General features: G+C 44.4%; 1 protein-coding gene across 3 annotated transcripts in view; it reads right to left on the bottom strand.

The window, feature by feature from the left end:
* Positions 1–9,638, bottom strand: part of PRSS12 (serine protease 12) — an 82,735-nt gene extending 73,097 nt beyond the window's left edge. For 2 of the 3 annotated variants that reach the window (XM_069593397.1, XM_069593398.1), the window contains exon 1: positions 8,907–9,638. In XM_069593397.1, coding sequence (XP_069449498.1) covers positions 8,907–9,396 — 490 coding nt within the window. In that variant the 5' untranslated portion in view covers positions 9,397–9,638. The remainder of the gene's footprint in view (positions 1–8,906) is intronic. The other variant, XM_069593399.1, reaches the window with a different exon arrangement.
* Positions 9,639–24,518: the final 14,880 nt, after the last annotated feature.

Below are 24,518 nucleotides of genomic sequence, written 5' to 3'. Positions count from 1 at the left end.
GTGACATCAATCTATTATTCAGATCTTTGACAAAAAGTATACTTAAAGCCGAAAGTGACGTAGAAATTTCAGTTTATGAACTATTAAACAAACAGAACAAAAGTCCATTACAGATTGGACAATTTAGTACACATATTTGACAATGAATTAAATACAATCTTATACCTTCTACCAAAGGCAAAACTGGAAAAATATACTAAATGATCATTTTCGGTCTTAATTATAAATACACACAAAAAAATCACAATGCCTAAAAACAAGTGAATAGAGCAATAGTTGAAATTTTCAAGTACAGTTGGGGAGGCTACATTAATTTTTATGGTTTGTTTTTTTTCCTACCGCTTATTTGATAGTATTCAGGTATTCTATTTTATCAATGATTACACTTACCCATAACTGAAATCAGTTTGCTGCTGCTAAGTCGCTTCAGTCGTGTCCGACTCTGTGCGACCCCATAGACGGCAGCCCACCAGGCTCCCCCATCCCTGGGATTCTCCAGGCAAGAACACTGGAGTGGGTTGCCATTTCCTTCTCCAATGCATGAAAGTGAAAAGTGAAAGGGAAGTCGCTCAGTCGTGTCCGACTCTTCGCGACCCCATGGACTGCAGCCCACCAGGCTCCTCCATCCATGGGATTTTCCCGGCTAGAGCACTGGAGTGGGGTGCCATTGCCTTCTCTGAAATCAGTTTAGCATTGTGAAATAATAGATTTCATTCAAATCATGTCATGTCAAGATGAAATCATCTTTTAACATAGGAAGTTCAGTTCAGTTCAGTGGCTCAGTCATGTCCAACTCTTTGTGACCCCCATGAATCGTACCACGCCAGGCCTCCCTGTCAGCATCCCCTTAAATATCCAACTGAACTATACTCGCCCCATTAGTCCACATCTATTATTCATATTAACTGTTCATCTATTATATATGCAGATACCTTTCGTACTGAGAAAAATATGAACTTGTCAGGTTCAAAATGAAAGCTTATCTTTTGAATAAGCAATTCTACCCATTAACATTGGGCTTACATAAATTTATAAGCCCATCTGGGAGATGGTGAAGGACAGGGAAGCCTGGAGTGCTGCAGTCCATGGGGTCCCAAAGAGTCAGACACGACTGAGTTACTGAACACCACCACTACCAATTATTCATGTGTTTAAAACATTTTATAATATTATGCAAAAGAAGACAATATATGCATTTAAATAACGTCAGCAGAAAATTTTACAAATTGTGTCTGAACTATCCACTGTTCAGTTCAGTAGCTCAGTCCACACTTAAACACATGGTGTGGGTATTAACATTTTATTGTACAACTCTAAGTGATGAAACTAAACTACACTTAATAGTAAGTTTATCTGTCTCCCAGAGTACATATCACAGGAAAGGTAATAAAAAATGCCTAGTATTATCTCGACATTTCAACCAGAGAGTGGGCTTTCTTAACCAGAGGACTTAGGAGATTTCTTATTCATCTTTGTAAGTTCTGTTCCTGGGCTTCTCTGGTGGCTCAGCAGTGAAGAATTCGCCTGCCAATGCAGAAGCCGTGGGTTCGATCCCTGGGTCAGGATGATCCCCTGGAGAAAGAAATGGCAATCTACTCCAGTATTCTTGCCTGAAAAATTCCATGGACAGAGGAGCCTGGCGGGCTACAGTCCGTGCGGCTGCAAAAGTCAGACACAACTTGTCGAAAAAACAACACCTACACCTTACAATAACAACAACAAACAAAAAAGAAGCAACTAGTCTTAGGAAACATCTTGCTAAGAAATGCACAAAATAAACAGAAAAAGCACAGATGCTCCCAGACAGCTCAAAGCCTGGCGGCGGCCGGATGCTGATTTACTGAGTGCAGTTCCTGTGGAAGGCGCTTGGGGGCAGCACTCTCGCTGCTGAGTAGGGTGTGAGCCGCCTCTATAATATTCAGATGCTAAGTCTGTTAAGTTCTGTGACTCCAGGGACTGCAGCAGGCCAGGCACCTCTGTCCTCCACTATCTCCTTGAGTTTATAACGGCCCCAGCAAAACAAATGCTGAAAGCACTTTTCAATTTTCACCATTTTGCATAAAAGTGAAAATTGTCTCTGGATTTCTTTTGGTTAGTGAAAACAAGTACTGATGGAGGTCTTTCTTAAAACTGAAGCAGCATAAAGCAAACTTTCAAAAAGTGGGGGATACCAGTATAAGGACTCTATGGTCAGGCCATCCCAGATGAAGTCCTCTTGCTCTCAGCACACCCCTCTGCTCCATCAGTCCCTGCGTTACCTATACCCTACTCGTGTAACTGACCTTTCTTCTTAATCACAGAGCCTAATCAGTAAACACCTACATACCTGCCCCAACTCCAGCTAGGGACTGTGTGAACTCTTAGAGCAGAGCATCTCCACCATGACAGCTTGTCAAAGGGGTGGTGAGAGGTGTGCTTCTTGCTAGCTTCCCTGGTAACCAGGGAGCCAACCTGAAAAGTCAATTCCCTCTAGAACTGGTAACCTCCCTCTCCACCTCCCAGCCCCAACTCTCACCCCTATTCCTCCTACCTCGCACCCCCTACACACACACACACACACACACACACACACACACAGAGCAAAGCCTACTGCCACGTCCCACCCACCGCCTGCCACACCTGGTGAGATGCTGCTTCAGGAGCTGGCTGCAGACATGTAAGGTCCCCACATCCATCAAACCACGGATGTAGGAGGCTGGGCAGGTACCAGGGCTTGCAAGTTTGTGGTGTGCAGCCCAACAGGACAAATCTCAATCACGCTTCTTGACGGACTCTGTTGGTTCTCTTGAATAACTACCTGCTTCTCCCTCCCCATGTGTTCAGAGGTCGATCCTGACTAATATCGGCAACGCATGGTAACTGCATTTTCCTTCCCAGCGAGTGCCAGGAAGGTCTGACCAGTGAAATACAGGAGGAAATCTGTGCAAGAGTTCTGGGAAGGTCTCCTTGCTCTTTCAACGGGACATACATGAAGAGGGCGCCCTACCTTGCTTCTTCAAGTTGTTCTATCCCAATATGAAATCTGGACTAACCATTAGTCTAAGGGTAAAAGCCACACTTTGAAAATAATAGAATCAAAAGAGTAGCAGAGAAACAGAGATGTACTATGTTGGAGCCCGACTACTTGCAACATGAACAACAAACCTCCTTATTTCTTCAGTCATTTTGAGTTGGGTTTTCTATTCTTTGCCACCAAAATTACATGAACTGATCGAAGCCACACTCATATCCGAGTTCATAATCATCATCTGGTTTCTCTCCCAAACCTTCCACAGCCATCTTTATTTTCAGTTAGTAAAAACGTATATACATTTTGTGTTAATCTTTTCCCTTCAACCTTATCATTCGCATTTTTCCATCTTCTATAGACAATCTTTGCAATTACCACTCAGGAGCTGCACCACACACCGACTCTTTGCGATCCTATGGACTGCAGCCCACCAGGCTCCTCTGTTCATGGGATTCTCCAGGCAAGAACACTGGAGTGGGTTGCCATGCCCTCCTCAGGGGATCTTCCCGACCCAGGGATTGAACCCACGTCTATGTCCCCTGCACTGGTAGGTGGGTTCTTTACCACTAGTGCCACCTGGGAAGTCCTTAGGACCTGCACAGTTCAGTTCAGTCCAGTCGCTCAGTCGTGTCCGACTCTGTGCGACCCCATGAATCGCAGCACGCCAGGCCTCCCTCTCCATCACCATCTCCCGGAGTTCACTCAGACTCACGGCCATCGAGTCAGTGATGCCATCCTGCCATCTCATCCTCTGTCGTCCCCTTCTCCTCCCGCCCCCAATCCCTCCCAGCATCAGAGTTCTTCTCCAATGAGTCACCTCTTCGCATGAGGGGGCCAAAGTACTGGAGTTTCAGCTTCAGCATCATTCCTTCCAAAGAAATCCCAGGGCTGAACTCCTTCAAAATGGACTGGTTGGATCTCCTTGCAGTCCAAGGGACTCTCAAGAGTCTTCTCCAACACCACAGTTCAAAAGCATCAATTTTTCGGCTCTCAGCCTTCTTCACAGTCCAACTCTCACATCCATACATGACCACAGGAAAAACCATAGCCTTGCTAGACGGACCTTAGTCGGCAAAGTAATGTCTCTGCTTTTGAATATGCTGTCTAGGTTGCTCATAACTTTTCTTCCAAGAAGGGATCTCTGAGTAATACATTATTACTGCATATTTGGGTTTGCCTTCACAGTTATAAAACCAATTACTTTTACAAAGGTTACCTTCACACACACACTGCATAAATATAAATATACATGCTTCATAAATATATTCATATTTATATGTGAATAAATATATATTTCATAAATATATATGCAGTAAGAGAGTGTGTGTATGTCTATCTGTGTACAGTGTGTGTCCAGGATAACCACTCATAAAAGGCAATAGTAACTGAACATCTAATTTTCTTCTTAAAATCTTTTTTCACATTAGTAAAGAGTCTGATAATGTCTCCAAATCAAAGTATTTTATACCTGCCTTAGCCTGTAAAGAAAATTGAGCTCAATATCTAAAATCCAGCTAGGAAATATATCAAATCTGTTATTGCTAATAAATGATTTTAGCACCTGCTACATAGAATCAAGACGAAGCATTAAAAAAATTTTTAAAGGGACAGCTTTCAGCCAACTTTTTAATTAACCTTCACTTCAAACACCAGATGGACTCCAAAGAGCACAGCCTGTAAACAACATCATTTATCCCACAAGTCCACTATCTCTATTTAAATCAGATTTGGGCGAACAGATTAGCAGGACATGACAAAAAGTCAGATCTGTGAATCATTCCTTCTGGTAAAATCGCAGTTATTAGGGCACTATTGTTTCTTATATCTATTTTACCCATCAGTCACTTAAGGTTGAGTTCCACTCAGCTGCTTGTAACAAAGAGGAGTTCCCAGCACAGTGCAAGCAAGTTGCCCCACCTGCCAGGGCCAACCTAAGACTAGAAAAGGGATTTCTCTTTCTAGGCAGGAAGTCATAAATTACTGGGGCTTCCCAGGGAGCACAGTGGTAAAGACTCTGACTGCCAATGCAGGAGACACAAGAGATGGGGGTTTGATCTAGACGATTCCTTGGAGGAGGAAATGGCAACCCGCTCCAAGTATTCGTGCCTGAAAAATTCCATAGACAGAGTAGCCTGGTGGGCTACAGTCCATGAGGTCGCCGAGAGACAGACACAACGGAATGCATTACTGGAGGTCATCAGCTGCCTGTCGATTATTCCTATAGAAATGTAAAAACTAATCTGGCTCACATTCAGTTAATATATCATATTCTGGTGAACTAAGTTGGTACTATCCCATACTGGTCAAATAAAAAGTGTGATACCATGTTCTAAAACCACACAAAAAGTTACCATAGGCCTGCCATATGTGCATGTATGCTAAATTGTTTCTCCTTGCGATCCTACCGTCTGTAGCCAGCCAGGCTCTGCTGTCCATGGGATTCTCCAGGCAAGAATACAGGAGTGGGTTGCTATGTCCTCCTCCAAGGACATCCTGACCCAGGGATCGAACCTGCATCTCTTACGTCTCCTGCATTGGCAGGAGGGTTCTTTACCGTTAGCACCACCCAAATCTAGCAGGATTAAGTCACAGAATGGCAGATTCAGCTGACCTGACCACCCACCGCTACACAGCTTAGGTGGGTTCTGACGCCCTCCCCTGGTTTTCCCTGACCGTGGCAATGAGTTTTCAGTTCCCAAATGACCTTGACTGCTCATTAGACACGCACATTCCTCAGCCAGATTCCTGAGATTACTTAAACAGGGTCTCAAGGCTAGAGCCCAGGTATCTGCATTTTAATAAGACCATCCCCCCTCTTCCCGTGCCACAATTCTAATGCTTATTATAAGAATTAACTCCCGGGGCTGATTCCAATCCCCCAATGATTCTTTTATCACTAATTTGCAAGTTTCACACACCCAGGGCCCAGGCATCATCTTCCTTGTTCTCAGCCATTCGAGCCACTGGAGTGTCCACGCCCTGCTCCACTCACCTGAGATCCCCCTGCCACCCCTTCAACGAGGTTTCAACCAACTTTCCACCTTGGAGGCACCAACTTCCTCATTTCTCTCCACGCAACCAGGGACACGAAAATCTGGCCTCCAGTGTATTTTTCAAAGGAGGGATTCCGTTACAATTAATCTTTCCTTTTGTTCAAGCTGTTTTTTGTTTAAAAAAAAAAAAAGAGAGAGAGAATGAAAACCCTGAATATTTTCAAGTCATAAGAGACTGGAAATCATGTGCATTAGGCCAAACATAGTTTCCTTTCTCTCTCCTTTTAAACTGGTCTTTAAGCTTATAGACTCATCAGACTTTTCTACAGGCTTCCCAGGTGGCTCACTGGTAAAGAATACACCAGCAATGCAGGGGACACAGGAAATTTGAGTTCATTCCCTGGGTGGGGAAGATCCCCTGGAGAAGGAAATGGCAACCCACTCTAGCCAGCGTTCTTGCCTGGAGAATCCCATGGACAGAGGAGCCTGGCGGGCTACAGTCCATGAGGTCAGAAAGAGTGGGACACAACTGAGCAACTAAGCACACAGACTTTCTACATGTTTATATAATTAAAGAGGAAAATGAGCTGTGGAGTGAAACGTGCAGTATCTTATAACGTTCCTATGAGAAATAAATGAGAAAACTGATATATAAAATGCTTAGCTCAGCATCCAACACAGAATGAATCCTCAATAAATCCTCCCTGTTACTATCAGGCTGGGCTGTGCTGGTAGGTGCTCAGTGCGAGGAAAGTCCTTTGAATAGATCTATCCCAAAACCGCCTTCCTCCAGATAAGGAAACCAAAGCTCTGGGGGTTAACAGTCCTACTCAACACTGTATAGCTACTGGCTGAGCCCAAGTGGACACCAGTGTTTTCCGGAGCACAGTTCCATATTCTTTTCACCACACCAAGATAGCTTTGTTTACACTCCGCAGTGAAATGTAGAACCAAGAAAGCCATAGTTTCAGAACATGTCAGGCATTTTAAGGCCTGACTATGCTCAATCAGAAAGCGAAGGGTAAAGGGCACACTGAGCCTGTGAGAGTAATTAAGTTATTACATAGCCAGCAGATGGTTTTCCTGTTTCTCTTTTTTTGTGGGGGGAGTGTATTTATCTCCCATCTTGGGGGGGAGCTTCTCTTGTTTCTCTTGTGTTCAGTCACTTTATTTCAGGAAGTACACACTATTATGCAGTGCTTAGAGTTTTGTCTGGAGAATCCCAGGGACGGGGGAGCCTGGTGGGCTACCGTCTATGGGGTCGCACAGAGTCGGACATGACTGAAGCAACTTAGCAACAGTAGCAGCAGCAGAGTTTTGTCTGGTGAGAATTAGCTATCAATATAAAGGTATCCCAAAGAGTCTGTACTGATGTTAGGTTTAAATTTCTTTTCAACACAAGAGGGTGGGGAGAATGAACCGCCAAGCTATTCCGAATGTAAAATTTTAAAAATTATATGTTAAACAGAGAACAATAGATCACTACAGGGTTTTAACTTTGAATTCCACTTATTTATACATATATATATATACAACAAGAAATATGAAATATAATAATACAAAAATGAACAAAGTGTCAGTGTTTGCTAACCATGAGCTTTTACTACAAATAGTTTCATAGCAAAGAGTGAAACAGCACTAGAGCTCTCTGCTTGATATCACCTCAAATTTTTTATAGCCACATTGGCATTCTGTCTGTGTAAGAAGTATAGGGATGACTTCATCCTCTAGGATGAAGGATAATGGATCTTAACCTTCCTTTAACTCAATGCATTAATGCAACTGAAGGCACAGATAAATAAAAATTTCTGAAGGGAAAGAATGGCCCGGTGAAAGTTTAACCTCCAAATCACCAAAAGGTACAAAGTACAATATATCTCAGAATCACAATTAACGAAGCCCCTGCCACAGAGCTTGGATGGAGAGTTGCCAAAAAAAAAAATTTTTTTTTAAGGAAAATCCAAACTTTGAAGAACTTTAGGGTTTTTTCCCCACAAATATTAAAGAAAAAAAACCCCTAATAACAGTAAACAAAACGCCACCAATTCAAAACAAAGTACTGTTCAAAGGCAGATGATTCACTTACATTAAATCTATTGTGATCTTTTACATTAATTAATGTGAAACATCTTACCAACTTTATCTCTTTACCAACTAATTTCGGTTTTCTACAAATAACGTATACAGTTGAATACTGGCATTCTTGAAAACAGCCCTTGACTATTATATCAAGATGCTTTTTCCCTAGAATAGTTACTATTCCTATCTTTTCCCTTTCTTTCTTCTTCACTCACTGATATTTACCACGCTGTGCCCCAGAACATTAACATCATTTGACAAGTCGCATTTTGGCCCAGAAAGTCTGCAAAAACTTTTTCAAATACATGTCACCTGCGGGCAGAAATTGGGGGCGGGGGGTGGTAATTGATTGTCATATTAGATTTAATATTTCCCTTTCCAAAACAGGTAATTAGAAACTACTTCTCTTTTGCTTTGCCACTTCCACTTAAATACGGTACCATTCTCAAGGCAAAGCGGATGCAGAAAACACACATCCACGCCACGGGCGCGCGCGCGCGCACACACCCCCTTCCCCTCCCCCCACCACATCTCCGTGGCCGGAGACCAGCCCGCAGCCGGGAGCCACGCCCGCACGCAGGAGCCCGACAGGGCAGCACCTTCCGGAGAGACTGTCACCCCAGGTAACCGCACACAAAGCGCGCCTCGCTAGTTCAAAGGTACGGTGCCAAGGCACTCGGACGGCAGGTCCGTGGCCGTCCACCTTCACACAGAGCGAGGCAAACCCAACCCCACCCGCTCTCACTTTCTCCTCCAGGAGCACCTAGGCCACCCAGCCGGGCTCCCCGCCGGTGCGCGGGCGCCGCCGCCCCGCGGCCACTCACCGCGTCTGCAGTCGCAGTAGCCCCAGTCCGCCTTGCCGCCGGCGTCCCCGTAGAAGCACCAGGGTCTGCCCGCGCCGTCCGGACTCCGGCAAAAGTTGTGGCGCTGCCCTCGCAGCTGCGCCCAGCCCGCCGGCGGCGGCCGCGCGAGGAACGGCGGCACGTCTGCCCAGCGCAGACAAGGGGCGCCGGAGTCCGTCGCGTTGGCCCCGGGCGCGCCGGCGGGGCAGCCCCCGGGAGGCGGCCGGGGCGCGCGGAGGCCGTGCGCGCGCGAGGCGCGGAGCGCCGGCGGGGGGTGCGGGGTGCGCGGGAGCGGGGGCGGCGGCGTCTTCTGTGGCCGCCGCTGGGTGGTAAGGTAATAAGGGTCCCGGGGACCCCGAGAGGGCGCATGGTGATGGCGGGGGTGGAGGGGATAACCGAGGACCGAATCAAGGCTGACCACTCCGGGGAGCGCCCCGAGAATCAGAGCCACCGCGAAGTGGGGGAGTGTCATGGTGCCGGAGCCGCGGCGTCTGGTCCATGCTCCCCGGCTCCGCCGCTTCTGAAGGGGAGGCGGGGGCGGCGCTGCGCGTCCCCGGAACCCCCGCGCCTGCCCCCTCCCGCCCTCCCGCGCGCGGACCGCCTCCCGCCGCGGGGCCCGCGGCCGCGCCCCTGCTCGCCGCGCTCGGGAGCGGTCCCGGGCGGGGAAGGCGTGCGCTCCGCGGAGCCCTGGCTCGTGGAGAGGCCCCGCCGGGAGAAGGCGCGGACCCGGGCACTATGCCCCCTGGCGGCGGGCACAGGCGCGCGGTCTCGCCCCGGGGCCGGGCTCCGCCTGTCCTTGCCCGGCTCCCGCCGTCCGCGCGCCCGGGCGGCCTCGGGGTGCCCGAGCCAAATCCGAGGGTGCCAACGCGGGAGACGGTCTTGGCTGCTCCTTGCTAGCAGGCGACACCACCACAGCCCCTCCGTCTGGCGGCTGCCAAACCTGCCGCCAGCCCCTGCAGCCCACCTCTCCTCCACCCCCATGCCGCGCCTCATTTCCTATGTTTTGAAATATTTACAAGTGTGGATGGGTTACTACCCTTGATAAGTCCCGGCGTAAAAGTTCTCAAAGCCCACTTGGAATGCCGAAGCCATTTTCCTGAGCTGTGAACTCCTCAAGGACAAGACCACGTTTCGTTTCCCTTTGTATCCCAGTGCTTAAAACTTAAAACCGTGGGCAGCGCTTATTAGGCTCCAATAAACATTTGCTGAAATTAAATTCCTGAACCGACCCAGGGAAAGCAGGTCGAGCCTTTCTACTTCCTGCCACCCACTCTCCACCGGAGCCCTGAACAACACCAGTTGTTTGGTTATTATTGGGATTCAGTGAAGCCCTCTTAATACCAAATTTCCTTTCTAACCAGAGAAGACCTCATCCGTCCGGGTCTCCATCCTATCCAAAAAGCCCATCCCTCTAACACCTGCCTCGTTTTGGCCGAGCATGGGACTTGAGTTAAGCCTACTCATTTGCCTCTCCACAGTGGACCTTGTCCACCGGCAACTCTGTAGCTGTTGGCTCGACCTTAGCAAAGCCTTTTCAACACCTCCCCCGACTTGCACCGCCCCACCTCTCCGGCCAGGAAAAAAAAAAAGTTGGTTTAGAATCTTTTTAAACATCCCTGAAGCTGGATGTTTTAGGGATTTCCCCTTTCAGTTGTTCCTGACTATGCCACTGAAGTTAAACAAGAAACGAGGAAGGCCAATAAAGAAGGTAATGCTTTGCAGCCTGGCATAATCGTGTTAAAGTGTAAGGGAGCCCGCCTGTCCCACAGTATACTGTTGTTTAGTCGCTCAGTCGTGTCTGACTCTTTTATGACCCCATGACTCTTTTGTAGCCCACCAGGCTCCTCTGTCCATTGGTTTTCTCAGGCTAGAACCCTGGAGCGGGTTGCCTTTTTCTTCTCCAGGGGATCTTCCTGACCCGGGGATCCAACCCGAGGCTCCTGCATTGCAGGCAGTTTCTTTAGTGCTGAGCCACCTGGGAATCCCATAGTACACTGTACTCTGAAGAAAGCTTGAACATGACTTAAATGTTTACTGTTAAAACCTAATTCAGTTAGAAACTGAGTTAATTTCCTACACCCAACTCAAATAATCTTAGTTTAACCATTCTGAATCATCTTATTGTTTTCTTAATTTTTCATTCCTGTTAATGAAATATCAGAATTTTACTTAGTTCAGTTCAGTTGAGTCACGCAGTTGTGTCCAACTCCTTGCGACCCTGTGAATCACAGCACGCCAGGCCTCCCTGTCCATCACCGTCTCCCGGAGTTCACTCAGACTCATGTCCATCGAGTCAGTGATGCCATCCAGCCATCTCATCCTCTGTCGTCCCCTTCTCCTCCTGCCCCCAGTCCCTCCCAGCATCAGAGTCTTTTCCAATGAGTCAACTCTTCGCATGAGGTGGCCAAAGTACTGGAGTTTCAGCTTTAGCATCATTCCTTCCAAAGGAATCCCAGGGCTGATCTCCTTCAGAATGGACTGGTTGGATCTCCTTGCAGTCCAAGGGACTCTCAAGAGTCTTCTCCAACACCACAGTTCAAAAGCATCAATTCTTCGGCGCTCAGCCTTCTTCACAGTCCAACTCTCACATAGATACATGACCACAGGAAAAACCATAGCCTTGACTAGATGGACCTTAGTCGGCAAAGTAATGTCTCTGCTTTTGAATATGCTATCTAGGTTGGTCATAACTTTTCTTCCAAGGAGCAAGCGTCTTTTAATTTCATGGCTGCAATCACTATCTGCAGCGATTTTGGAGCCCGAAAAAATAGTCTGACACTTTTCCCACTGTTTCCCCATCTATTTCCCATGAAGTGATGGGACCGAATGCCATGATCTTCGTTTTCTGAATGTTGAACTTTAAGCCAACTTTTTCACTCTCCTCTTTCACTTTCATCAAGAGGCTTTTGAGTTCCTCTTCACTTTCTGCCATAAGGGTGGTGTCATCTGCACATCTGAGGTTATTGATATTTCTCCTGGCAATCTTGATTCCAGCTTGTGTTTCTTCCAGTCCGGCGTTTCTCATGATGTACTCTGCATATAAGTTGAATAAGCAGAGTGACAATATACAGCCTTGACGTATTCCTTTTCCTATTTGAAACCAGTCTGTTGTTCCATGTCCAGATCTAACTGTTGCTTCCTGACCTACATACAGATTTCTCAAGAGGCAGCTCAGGTGGTCTCGTATTCCCATCTCTTTCAGAATTTTCCACAGTTTATTGTGATCCACACAGTCAAAGGCTTTTTGGCATAGTCAATAAAGCAAAAATAGATGTTTTTCTGGAACTCTCTTGCTTTTTCCATGATCCAGCAGATGTTGGCAATTTGATCTCTGGTTCCTCTGCCTTTTCTAAAACCAGCTTGAACATCTGGAAGTTCACGGTTCACATATTGCTGAAGCCTGGCTTGGAGAATTTTGAGTGTTACTTTACTAGCATGTGAGATAAGTGCAATTGTGCGGTAGTTTGAGCATTCTTTGGCATTGCCTTTCTTTGGAATTAGAATGAAAACCGACCTTTTCCAGTCCTGTGGCCACTGCTGAGTTTTCCAAATTTGCTGTCATATTGAGTGCAGCACTTTCACAGCATCATCTTTCAGGATTTGAAATAGCTCAACTGGAATTCCATCACCTCTACTAGCTTTGTTCGTAGTGATGCTTTCTAAGGCCCACTTGACTTCACATTCCAGGATGTCTGGCTCTAGACGAGTGATCACACCATCGTGATTATCTGTGGGTCATGAAGATCTTTTTGTACAGTTCTTCTGTGTATTCTTGCCACCTCTTCTTAATATCTTCTGCTTCTATTAGGTCCATACCATTTCTGTCCTTTATCAAGCCCATCTTTGCATGAAATGTTCCCTTGGTATCTCTAATTTTCTTAAGGAGATCTCTAGTCTTTCCCATTCTATTGTTTTCCTCTATTTCTATGCATTGATCGCTGAAGTAGGCTTTCTTATCTCTTCTTGCTATCCTTTGGAACTCTGCATTCAGATGCTTATATCTTTCCTTTTCTCCTTTGCTTTTCGCCTCTCTTCTTTTCACAGCTATTTGTAAGGCCTCCCCAGACAGCCATTTTGCTTTTTTGCATTTCTTTTCTGTGGGGATGGTCTGGATCCCTGTCCTCTGTACAGTGTCACGAACCTCATTCCATAGTTCATCAGACACTCTATCAGATCTAGTCCCTTAAATCTATTTCTCACTCCCACTGCATAATCATAAGGGATTTGATTTAGGTCATACCTGAATGGTCTAGCGGTTTTCCCTACTTTCTTCAATTTAAGTCTAAATTTGGTAATAAGGAGTTCATGATCTGAGCCACAGTCAGCTCCCAGTCTTGTTTTTGTAGACAGTATAGAGCTTCTCCGTCTTTGGCTGCAAAGAATATAATCAATCTGATTTCGGTGTTTAGCATTTGGTGATGTCCATGTGTAGTCTTCTCTTGTGTTGTTGGAAGAGGGTGTTTGCTATGACCAGTGCATTTTCTTGGCAAAACTCTATTAGTCTTTGCCCTGCTTCATTCCACATTCCAAGGCCAAATTTGCCTGTTACTCCAGGTGTTTCCTGACTTCCTACTTTTGCATTCCAGTCCCCTATCATGAAAAGGACATCTTTTTTGGGTGTTAGTTCTAGAAGGTCTTGTAGGTCTTCATAGAACCGTTCAACTTCAGCTTCTTCAGCGTTACTGGTTGGGGCATAGGCTTGGATTACTGTGATATTGAATGGTTTGCCTTGGAAACGAACAGAGATCATTCTGTTGTTTTTGAGAAGTGGACAAATGAACAATATTAGGCATCCAGTAATGTTTATCAAATCTTTATTTGATATGTTTTACTCAAGATGATTTTCCCACTGTTTCATTTTTTTTTTAACTTACACTTTTCCGACTCCTAAAGCATAGTTAAAACTGTACTTGGCGAGAAAGAGTAAAGTTAAAATCCATATTTGGGGGAAGTTGATTTACTTATTTTAGAAGGGGTCAGCAGAATTCATCAATCCCAGATTCTTTTTTTTATTTAACCATTGATTTGTACACTTTATTTTTTAATTACCTCTTTATTTTTCTTTTTTGGTCTGTGCTGGGTCTTAGTTGTGGCACATGGGATCTAGTTCCCTGACCAGGGATTGAACCCAGGCCCCTACATTGGGAGCATGGAGTCTGAGCCACTGGACCATCAGGGAAGAATCACAGATTCTGACAAATCATAGATTCTTTGCCTATAATAGGTGACAGTTCTAAAAGGAATCACCCTCTTTCTTCAAAACTGAGTCTCCGCCTTCTGCCACTCTCATGATGGTCCACGAAAGGCTCACCTGGGGATTCTGAGTGGCCCGCTTAACCCTGCTGCCCTCCTTTCTCTGCGTGGCGCCTACACCCAGGCTTTCACACTTCCTGGGAGCCTGAAGGCAGACCCAGTCCCAGAGCACCTATGCACCTTGGAGAGAGGAAAATAACAAGAAGTGAGTAGAAGAGAAGATGGTTGGAACTGAGCTCAAAAGAGGAGGGACCCTGGTGTGGCCTATTCGCCAGCTCGTTTTACACCTAAGAGGAGCTGAAGATTTTCCAAGGTCTACTTAACATTTTGGAGAAGGAAATGGCAACCCACTCCAGTACTCTTGCCTGGAAAAGTCCATGGACAGAGGAGCCTGGTAGGCTGCAGTCCATGGGGTCGTGAAGAGTCAGACATGACTGAGCAACTTCCCTTTCACTTTTCACTTTCATGCATTGGAGAAGGAAATGGCAACCCACTCTAGCATTTTTGCCTGGAGAATCCCAGGGTCGGAGGAGCCTGGTGGGCTGCTGTCTATGGGGTCATACAGAGTCGGACACAACTGAAGCGACTTAGCGCTTAACATTTAACAGGTTATGAAGCTGACACGTACGAAGTGGAGTTAACCACAGAAAACTCCACATCTGGATGTAATCGCTTCCATTTTAAAGCGTACCCTTTCTGAGTTGATAAAACAGCATGTCTGTAATTGGACTGCGAAGTCAAGGGCCTCGGTCTGGGTTTTGTCCTCTATTTTACAGGGAAAGTATGGCTTAAACAGACCTGCTCTTTACGTATTACTCCCCTCCGCTGCTAATCTCTTCCTTCCTTCTTTCATTCCTCCTGGCTGCTGCCAACATGCAGATGTTTGGGATTTCCAGTTCCCCATCCGATGGAGTGGATTCCCCATTCCCTGGCATGCGTTTCTCACTCCTGCCTCTGACACATTACGGTACCTGTGTTGGGGGCCAGGGGAGAAGTCTCCCTCCACCCCGGAGAGGCGAGGCCCCATCCAGCCACCGCTCTCCCCTCAGACGCGCCTCACGCTGTCACACACAGCAAAGCCGAAGGAAAGGGGGCTGCAGCTCCATCGTGTTACAGCTGCAAGAAGCCCACTGTGGATTCTTTCTTTGCCTTCCCGTCCCTTCAGCAGCACTAAAGGAGCGAGGAGAAGGAACAGAAGGAAGCAGATGGCACGCGGCAGGCCGTTCCCAGCAAAAGTCTTGAAAGCCCCCTGAGGTCCCCCAGTCTCTCTTGCCACCTCTGCAGCCTCTAGCTCCATCGAGCAACCTGGGTTACAAAGGCTCAAGAGCTCAACTGTCCCCAGCCTCCCAGCCAAAAACCTAACAAGGGAAGTGAAGAGGGGTGTGTCCCTGCCCACCTCACAGCAGAGAGGAGCTGCAGCCTCAGGGGGGTGGAGCGGGGCGCGAGTACTGAACCCATGTGCATACCTGCACTTTACTGTGGCAACTGTTATACAGGGACATTTGGTTTTACGGTCATTTAGGCGATCATTATGCTTTACCTACTTAATGGACTGAATATACAGGGTTCTAAAACCAATACACCAAATAACTTTTGGATAAGTTTCCATGTACAGTTTGGGTCCTGCCTATATTTGGAAAAGCTAAAAGCAGTATTTACTTGAACAATTCCAAGTGCCAAAATATTGTTAAAAAAGAAACACTGGGCGTTGTTCTTTCACATAAAAGCAAAAATATATTAAATAATATCAATAACATAAGTCCCTGTCTAGGGACTGTGGAAGATTTAAAGTTATAAGACATTATCAGGGCTTTGGCCAAGGGGAGTGGATACAGTAAAAGAACATGTAGTATTTAGTTTAAAGTTCTAGGAAATGAAAGATCCAGAAAACAAGTAGTGAATTGCTAAATGAGTGGTTTGGGCAAAGGGCCTCTGTTGGCAAGAAGTCTCCGGCAGTAGAGGTCAGGTTTATACCTCTTCCTTGTATTGGTCTCGCTCTGCTTTGCCAGCCCTCTGCCATGAAGATGTCTGAGGACCCACAATTGCAACAGCTGTTCCATATTTAACCATATATACCCATGTATAAGGGCTGTTGCCCTTACATATGGTGGCCGAGAGCCAAAGAAAAGTTCTGTGTGACTCATTGTATTCATAATGCTTTTAAGAGGCATTTGATCTCTATTTTCCTTATTGTTTCAAATAGAATTTTATAAAACAGAATACTTGTTTCCATTTATTTTAAAAAGCTCATCTAACCTTGGTGTAATCCCTACATGGAAATTAATTCTATAGATTCATTTTCAGGCTTACTCAAATTGTACATAGGATATATGAGGAATATAGATTTTCATTGTTGTTTTGTTGCTAAGGCTAAATCATGTCCGACTCTTTTGTGATCCTGTGGACTGTAGCCCACCAGGCTCCTCTGTCCATGGGATTTCCCAGGCAAGAATACTGGAATGGGTTGCCATTTCTCTCTTCAGGAGATCTTCCTGAACCAGGGGTCAAACCAGCATCTCCTGCATTGGCAGGAGGTTTCTTTACCCCTGAGCCCCCCACAAGAAAAAAAAGGTTAATTTGGCCTTAAAATATCTTAAGTGAGTTCCCTTAGTTTCCTAAGTCAAAGGCTCAGCATCTTTGAAAAAGGGATAGTAATCATGTTTCCAAGATAGATCTGATGGGGGGAGGTAACTGAGATAATGCCTATAAACGGATGAGCAGAGCACTCAGAAGTGCCAACTATAATGTGGTAGGTTAGCCTCAGTAACTGCCTTTGAGTTCTTAACTCCTCAGAGTACGTCACTCTGTGAAAACCTGCCTCCGCAAAACAGAAAATCCCCTCACTACCATGCACCTGTCCCTTGCTGCACCCCAGCATCTCCCCCCTAAGATGGACAACAAGAATGAAGCCACCCTCGCTCCACTCTCCTGAGCACTAGTCCTGTCCGATGGGTTTTCTCTCTCCTTCCCCCACAGGTTTGGTCCCTGAAAGCCAAGTCGTTGCAGACAAACCCAAATGAACTTTCTGGTCAACCCAATACTAGATATTTTGAGTTAAAACTCTTCCTGAGCAGTCTGCCTAAGGATAATGAATAGTTTTCAAATCTCTCAGTTGCAAGCGAGCTATGGTCACTGGTAAAAGGAATAAACGGATAGGAAGAAAAACCTGGCTAGAACTGTTTGCCCGTGATCTGGGAAGCACAGAATCTCCACGCTAAAAATGACTTAGAGCCCCAACTCTCTGTCAAATGCAGGAAACCTTTCCAGAATTTCCTAACAAGTAGACTTCCAGGTACTTTTTAAAAACTGTGAGTGGGGGAAATTTCTACTTGGAAGCCAGCTCACTCTGTCTGTAGAAAATCCAAATTGTTAGGAAAATCTGCCCATCTACTAAGCCACAAGTTGCCTCCAAGTGGAAACCTACTTTATCCAGCTATGATGCTGGTTATACTCTCCTACTGATTTAGAGTCCAGCAGACCTGGGTTCAAATCCCTATTAAATTATTTATTAGTTTCCTGGCCTCCAGGGGTAGAGTGGTATTAAAGACTCCTTTCTCCCCAGCTTCTTTCACGTTCAAGAAAGAGATGTCCCGATTTGGAGTGTGCAGATCCAAGAACAGCAATTGATTCGCATTACTGGACTCCCTTAATAGTATTATTGTGGGAGGTCTAAGTCTGTACAAGCATAAATGGTCAATGTCCTATTTTCCCTCCTTTTGCTTACTGTTTTTCCTACTTCATCACTGGAATCTTAGGGACCATAAAGTTGAGATTTGGGTTGAGGTTGGAAGAGAGGGAGAGAAGCAGTTTAGCTGTTTGGTCATTTGCCTACCTGGTGGCTCAGATGGTAAAGAATCTGCCTGCAATACGGGGTACCTGGGTTCGATCTCTGGGTCGGGAAGATCTCCTGGAGAAGGCAATGGCAACCCACTCCAGTATTCCTGCCTGGAGAATTCCATGGACAGAGGAGCCTGGCGGACTACAGTCTGTGAAGTCACAAAGAGTTGGATATGACTAAGCGACCAACACTTCCACGACTACTAGGAAACTACTTTGGGGTTTGGGATCAAAGCCTCAGCTGATTGTAAAAGTCTGCATTTGCCCGGCTTGTATACTATGCATAAACGTCCTCTGGGGAACTCATTGCCCGAGGATGGGAGAGAGTGGGAGCAGAGATAGGATTTAGGGGTCCTGGCTGCCTGCTCATCCATCAATCACTGCTAACCTCTTTGAAAATAGAGTTTCCCTGTCTGCAATATGGAGATAACTCTATTTTACAAAGCTATAAGAATTAGAAACAGTATATTAAGGGCTGGACAGTGAGCACATGACTATCATTTAAGTATGTGAAGACAATTATCAGGACAAATACGGCAGTAAATGGCAACTCACAGAATTAAAAATGGTACCTCAGATATTATTTCCCCATTGCAGATTTCAATGGGAAAAAAGTCACTCTTATTCCATATACCACACTATGATTACATTAACTTTTCCACAGCCGCATAATATGTGGTAGTTATACAATAAACACAGTCACTCTTCTATTTGAGTTTACTCTTAAACTTTTGTCTGTCTGACAAAATTCCCCATAGCCATTAAAACCCTGTTCAAACTATGAAATCTTCCCTAATCAAGTTATGCTCTTGGAATATGGGTTAGCCTGGCATGCCATACACACAGGATTTCTACAGTCACAATCACATTGTTCCAGACTTGCTTTCATTGTAAAATCCCCAATGGAAAGAATTATGCATTCTATAGTGATTGGTCCTTAAATGAAGCCAATAGGCAATGGAGTATTATTCGGCACTGAAAAGAATTACTCAGCATGAAAAGATGTGGAGGGATCTTAAAAGCATATCACTACGTGAAAGAAGCCAATCTGGAAAGACTATATACTATATGAGTTCAAGTATTTGACATTCTGGAAAAGACAAAACTGTTGAGACAGTAAAAAGATCGGTGGCTGCTAGTGGTTGAGGTGTTGGGGCAGGAATGAACAGACAGAGCATGGAGAATTTTTAGGACAGTAAAAATACTTTATGTGATACTATCATAATGCATCCATGTCATTATACATTTCCCCAAGCTCACGGAATGTATATTACCAAGAGTAAACTCTAATATAAACTATGGACTTTGGGTGATTATCATGTATCAGTGTAGCTTCATCAATTGTAGCGAATATGTCGCTCTGGTGGGGGATGTTGATAATGGAGGAAGCTGTGCATGAGTGGTGAAGAGGATATATGGAAATCTGTGTACCTTCCCCCTCAGTGTTGCTGTAAACCTAAAACTGCTCTAAGAATTTTAAGTCAAGTTTTTTAAAATGTCAGCCAATGATCAGTGAGCAAATGAGATCCTCAAATAAAATGCAAATGAGCTTTTAATGCTTTTTTCTAATATGATCAGATAGTGTCTACAAGAGAGATCACAAACTAGCCACCACCAAGATGGACATGCCATCCAGATATATTTTGTTTAGTGAAGCATTATTTTAATAATTGAACTGTATGTATTATTGAAAATCAGTAGCTCATCCATGAAATTACGGGTTACCAGCCTTCCTTGTGTGTGTGCATGTTAGAAAGCTTTTGGCTGCAAGTAAAAGATGCTTCAACTCAAACTGGCTTAAAGTCAGGTATTTTCAAGGATTATATGATCTCATTCAGTAGGAAGTACCAAGCAATCCAGGTTGATTGCTTCAGTGCCTAACCATGCCTTTGAGGTGGCAGGCTCTTTATCTCTCTGTGTGGCTATCCAAGTGTTGGCTTCATCTTCAGACTGCCAACAAAGAACAAGACATTACATCTAGATAGAGTTCATGTCCGGAAGAAGAAAAGAGATTTGTTCCTTCTGTGCCCCTTTTGAGGAGCAAAATAATCTTTCCCAGAGGCTTCCAGGGACATTTCCCCTTGCGCTTTGTAGGCCATTCCTGAGCCCCATGCCTGAACCTATGGTTTCCCTGGTGGCTCAGTGGTAAATAATCCACCTGCCAGTGCAAGAGAGCAGGAGGCACAAGTGTGATCCCTTGGTCAGAAAGATCCCCTGGAGAAGGAAATGGCAACCCACTCCAATATTCTTGTCTGGAGAATTCTACGGACAGAGGAGGCAGGAAGGCTGCAGTCCGTGGGGTCACAAAGAGTCGGACACCACTGAGCATGCGTGCACACCTGTTCCCGCAGCAATCACTGACTGAAAGAATAGACTTAGCTGTGATTAGCTTGGACTAATTTTGTAGGAACTTGGAAAGAGATCAACTGATGTATACTACAAATTGAAAAAATTAGAAGCTCTGGCACTATCACAACCCTAGTTCCCACACAGTGACAAATATCTATGGCTGTTTCCATCCTAGACTTAGGGAACAGTCTTCTATTCACCATGGGTCCTACCTGCCTGGACTTTGTAAGCATTTGCGTTTACTACACCCGGTTTATACTTTTTTATCTGGCAGCAGTTTCATGCTAAGTTATGATATTTCATCGATTTTAGCCTATGGATTCTGGAGACACATGATAAATGTCTACAGTGACATGACAATGTTTTGTCCCACAATTTAGTGGTTTAAAACAATAAGCATTTATTATCTCACAGAGTTTCTGGGAGTCAGGAATTTGCGAGTTGCCGGACTGGGTGTTTCCAGCTTAAGATGTCTTATGAAGCTGCAGTCCAAGTGGTGATGGGACTGCAGTTATCTGAAGGCCTGGCTGCGCTAGAGGAATTGCTTCCCAGATCACTCACAGGCTGTTGGCTGGAGGCCTTAGTTCCTCAGCACAGGGAATTCTCATAAGGCCATTCCCAATAAGGCATTGGCTTCCACCGGGGCCAGTGATCCAAAAGAGCGTGAGCGTGACCAAGACAGAAATCACGAAGATTCTTATGATCTAATCTTTCAACTGACATACTGTCACTTCTGCCATATCCTATTGCTCACAGAGTAAACTAGAGTAAAGTAACTGTGCTACAGTGCAGGAGGGGTGTGAGTTCCAGGGGGTGGAGACGGCCGGGGCGGGGGCGGGGGGGTGGGGTGGGGGCTGTCTTTGAGATTGGCTACTATAGCTGCATTCTATAAAACTGTTCTATGAAGGAAATGTGTATATATATTAGGAATTTATAAAGTACTTATTTATTTATTTGGCTGCATGGGATCTTAGTTGCAGCACGCAGGATCTTTATTACATTGAGCCAGATTGTTGCAGAGCCTGGACTCTCTAGTTGTGCGCACAGGCCGGGTTGTCCGGCGGGATAGAAGATCTTCCTTACCCAAGCAGGGTTCGAACCCTGCATTGCAAGGCAGATTCCTAATCACTGGACCACCAGAGAAGTCCCAGACAGACAGATACTTATTTGCAGTGTGACTACATGAATTTTCCCCAAGCTAAATATCTTGGAGGTGTGTTGTCAATTAAACAATCACTTCAGTGAAACATAGGGTCAGCTGTAAGCAAAGATGTCTTAATATCCCTAGAATTATCTCCCACTCTCCATTATAAGCTAACTCAGTCTTGTTTTGTATCTGTTTGCAAGGAAAAAAAAAAACCCAAAAGATTTTATCAATGAATTCAAGTCTCCAAACTCCTAGTAAAAGACTCCCAAAGTGTACCAGCTGCCTGATAAGACTTAATGTATCAACCAGTGTGGAGATATTCACATTGTAACAGGGACAAAAGAATGCATGGAACGGACAAAGGAATTATGGGCTTTCAGGCATCCCCTGAACGGAGTCCCAGGAGAGCAGGAATTTGGATAAGGAGGCAGCCTCCTGCAGTTGTACCACATGTAAGATTGTCCCTAGTAGGATACTGATAAAGGAAAAGAAACATGAAACAAAAATAGCCCTGGTTTAATTTGATGAGAGCGCTTCTCCGTTGCCTCAGTGGTGAAGGATATGCCTGCCAAGCAGGGGACCACAGCAGGTTTGATCCCTGGGTTGGGAAGATCCCCTGGAGAAGAAAATGGCAATCCACTCCAGTATTCTTGCCTGGGAAATCCATGGACAGAGGGGCCCGGCGGGCTATAGTCCATGGAGTTGCAAAGAGGCAAACACAACTTAGTGACTGATCAACAACAGCAATAACAATTTGATGAGGAGATCACAAAACTTCTCAGTTAAATTGTATTCACCACAACTCCCAGAATTTTGTAATGCAGTGAAGTTTCTTGTCCAAGACATTTAAGCTTCACACATTGCTGTTGCTTTCCTACACACCCTCAAACCAAAAACCCCAAAGCATTAAAAAGGCTCACGCTCATGCATAACACTGCTATAACAACTAGAAATAAAATATGCTGGTGGAGCTGAAATTAGAAAGAATTTCTTTTTTCCCCTTCCATAAAACAGTTACATTGTGAAGTACAGTTTGCCCTCATTTGGAGACTGAAAGATAGATAACAGTCTTGAAACAGAGATTCATTGGCAGTATCTATAACTGAGTTGTGTAACAAACACGGGGCATTAAAAATATGATGCTACTCTAGACTAGTCTTTATTTTTAGAAGGCTTAGAAAACCTCTATCCAGTGTTGAAAGTCTCTACATATGACTGAATGTTCTTTGCTATCCCATGGTCATTAGAAAAATGAAATATGGTCAGTCAGTTAACAAGAAAAATAATACTAGGCACACAGTATCAGTTCTGTTGGAGCTCACTTCTGAGCCTGAGCAAAGGCAACTTCACGGATGTTTCTGGGTTCCATGGAGGAACCTGAAATAAGAAATGTTAACTAACAAGGTTTTGTTCTGTGAAAGAACAGCTATTAATGTAATGCTTATGTCTTGGGGAATGTTTGTCTTCAGAAATGTTTTAGGTAAATTGTTTCAAAGACTCAACAATAACTTTGAATAATATTAACCTTTGGAACTTAACTAGCGCAACAGGGCATATAATAATGAAGGCAGAAAGAAGAAATCTGTTAAGAAATAGATCTCTTGAAGAGTTTTAAAATGCTTGAACACTGGAAATCAACACAAAAATCTAAGCAATAACATTAGTTTTAAGAATATAGATAATGCCATAATTTGGGTTCTTGATTGTGATACATAATAGTGTTTGAAAGTTATGATTTTGTACTTCATAATTTTCTATATTCTTTTATTTTCAAAATATATTTGATAAAGATTTACAAAGAAAGCACAAAGGGCACATTTAGTGGAATCCAAGTGAGCACTTAAAAATATATTGTCTTTTTCATAATGAATTTTTCTCAAGTGGTTGGATGGATTTGTGCTGGGCTTATATAAGCTCTTGAGTGAGGTACTGGATCTTATTCGTTTCTGGATCCTCATTACTTAGTATAAGCTTCTCAATAAATATTTTCACTGATTCTAGTCTCTTATCTAGTTCTCTTGATGGTTAGTTGTTTACCTTTGTGAGATGGTTGCCTGGAGTTAAATGCACAGAAGGCAGTGAAATGCAGAGTTTTTTCCCTGCAAGTTAAATTGAGTTTTTATGGAAAATGTTAATAAAAACAAAGAAACTGACTTTATTTAGAACATTTTATTTTGCTACAGATATGTATCTTCCCATTATATTTTCTTTTTTATGCCCTTAGATGATAGATTGGATTAGCAAATCTAGAGGGACTGTGACCAAACAATTTTTAAGCATCTGGAGATGACTTTGGAGCAACGGCAATTTTTTTAAGTGTTTTTGGTGGTCAGAGTAAATCATGTGCTTAGTGGCTCAGTTGTGTCCGAATCTTTGCAACTCCATGGACTGTAGCCTGCCAGGTTCCTCTGTCCATGGGGATTCTCCAAGAAAGAATACTGGAGTCAGTTGCCATGCCCTCCTCCAGGGGATCTTCCCAACCCAGGGATGGAACCTAGGTCTCCCACATTGTAGGCAGATTCTTTATCATCTGAGCCACCAGGGAAGCCCATCATACAAGTGCAAAATCAATCATGGAATTCACACAACCACACTACTGGAGAATGCTGTGATTTCAGTTTTCATAAATGTCACACTCTAGACCACAGTTCTCATGAAGTTGCAGGATATTAAACAATCTTAAGAATGATACTGAATGAAAAAGAAATTGTTCTACATAAATCAGCAAAAATGAATATATACTATGTTCAGGAAAAACAAGTAAATGGATCCCATATTTCAGGAAGTCATAAAGTTGAAAAAGAAATGTTCTTAACAACATTGCTATATTTAGAGAAGAAAGATATGGTATTAACAATGCTGCTGTAGATGGTCCCTGACTTACAGTGGTTCAACTTAATAAATTTTTAACTTAATGGCAGGACAGTATGCATTCAGTAGAAATCATACATCAGATTTTGAAGCTTGATCTTTTTTTCAGGCTAGCGTTATATGGTATAATCTCACGA

This window comes from Ovis canadensis, chromosome 6 (genome assembly GCF_042477335.2).
Source record: "Ovis canadensis isolate MfBH-ARS-UI-01 breed Bighorn chromosome 6, ARS-UI_OviCan_v2, whole genome shotgun sequence".
Taxonomy (NCBI): Eukaryota; Metazoa; Chordata; class Mammalia; order Artiodactyla; family Bovidae; genus Ovis; species Ovis canadensis.
The sequence above is the reverse complement of the archived record's forward strand: the minus strand, read 5'-3'. Positions and strand labels throughout refer to the sequence as shown.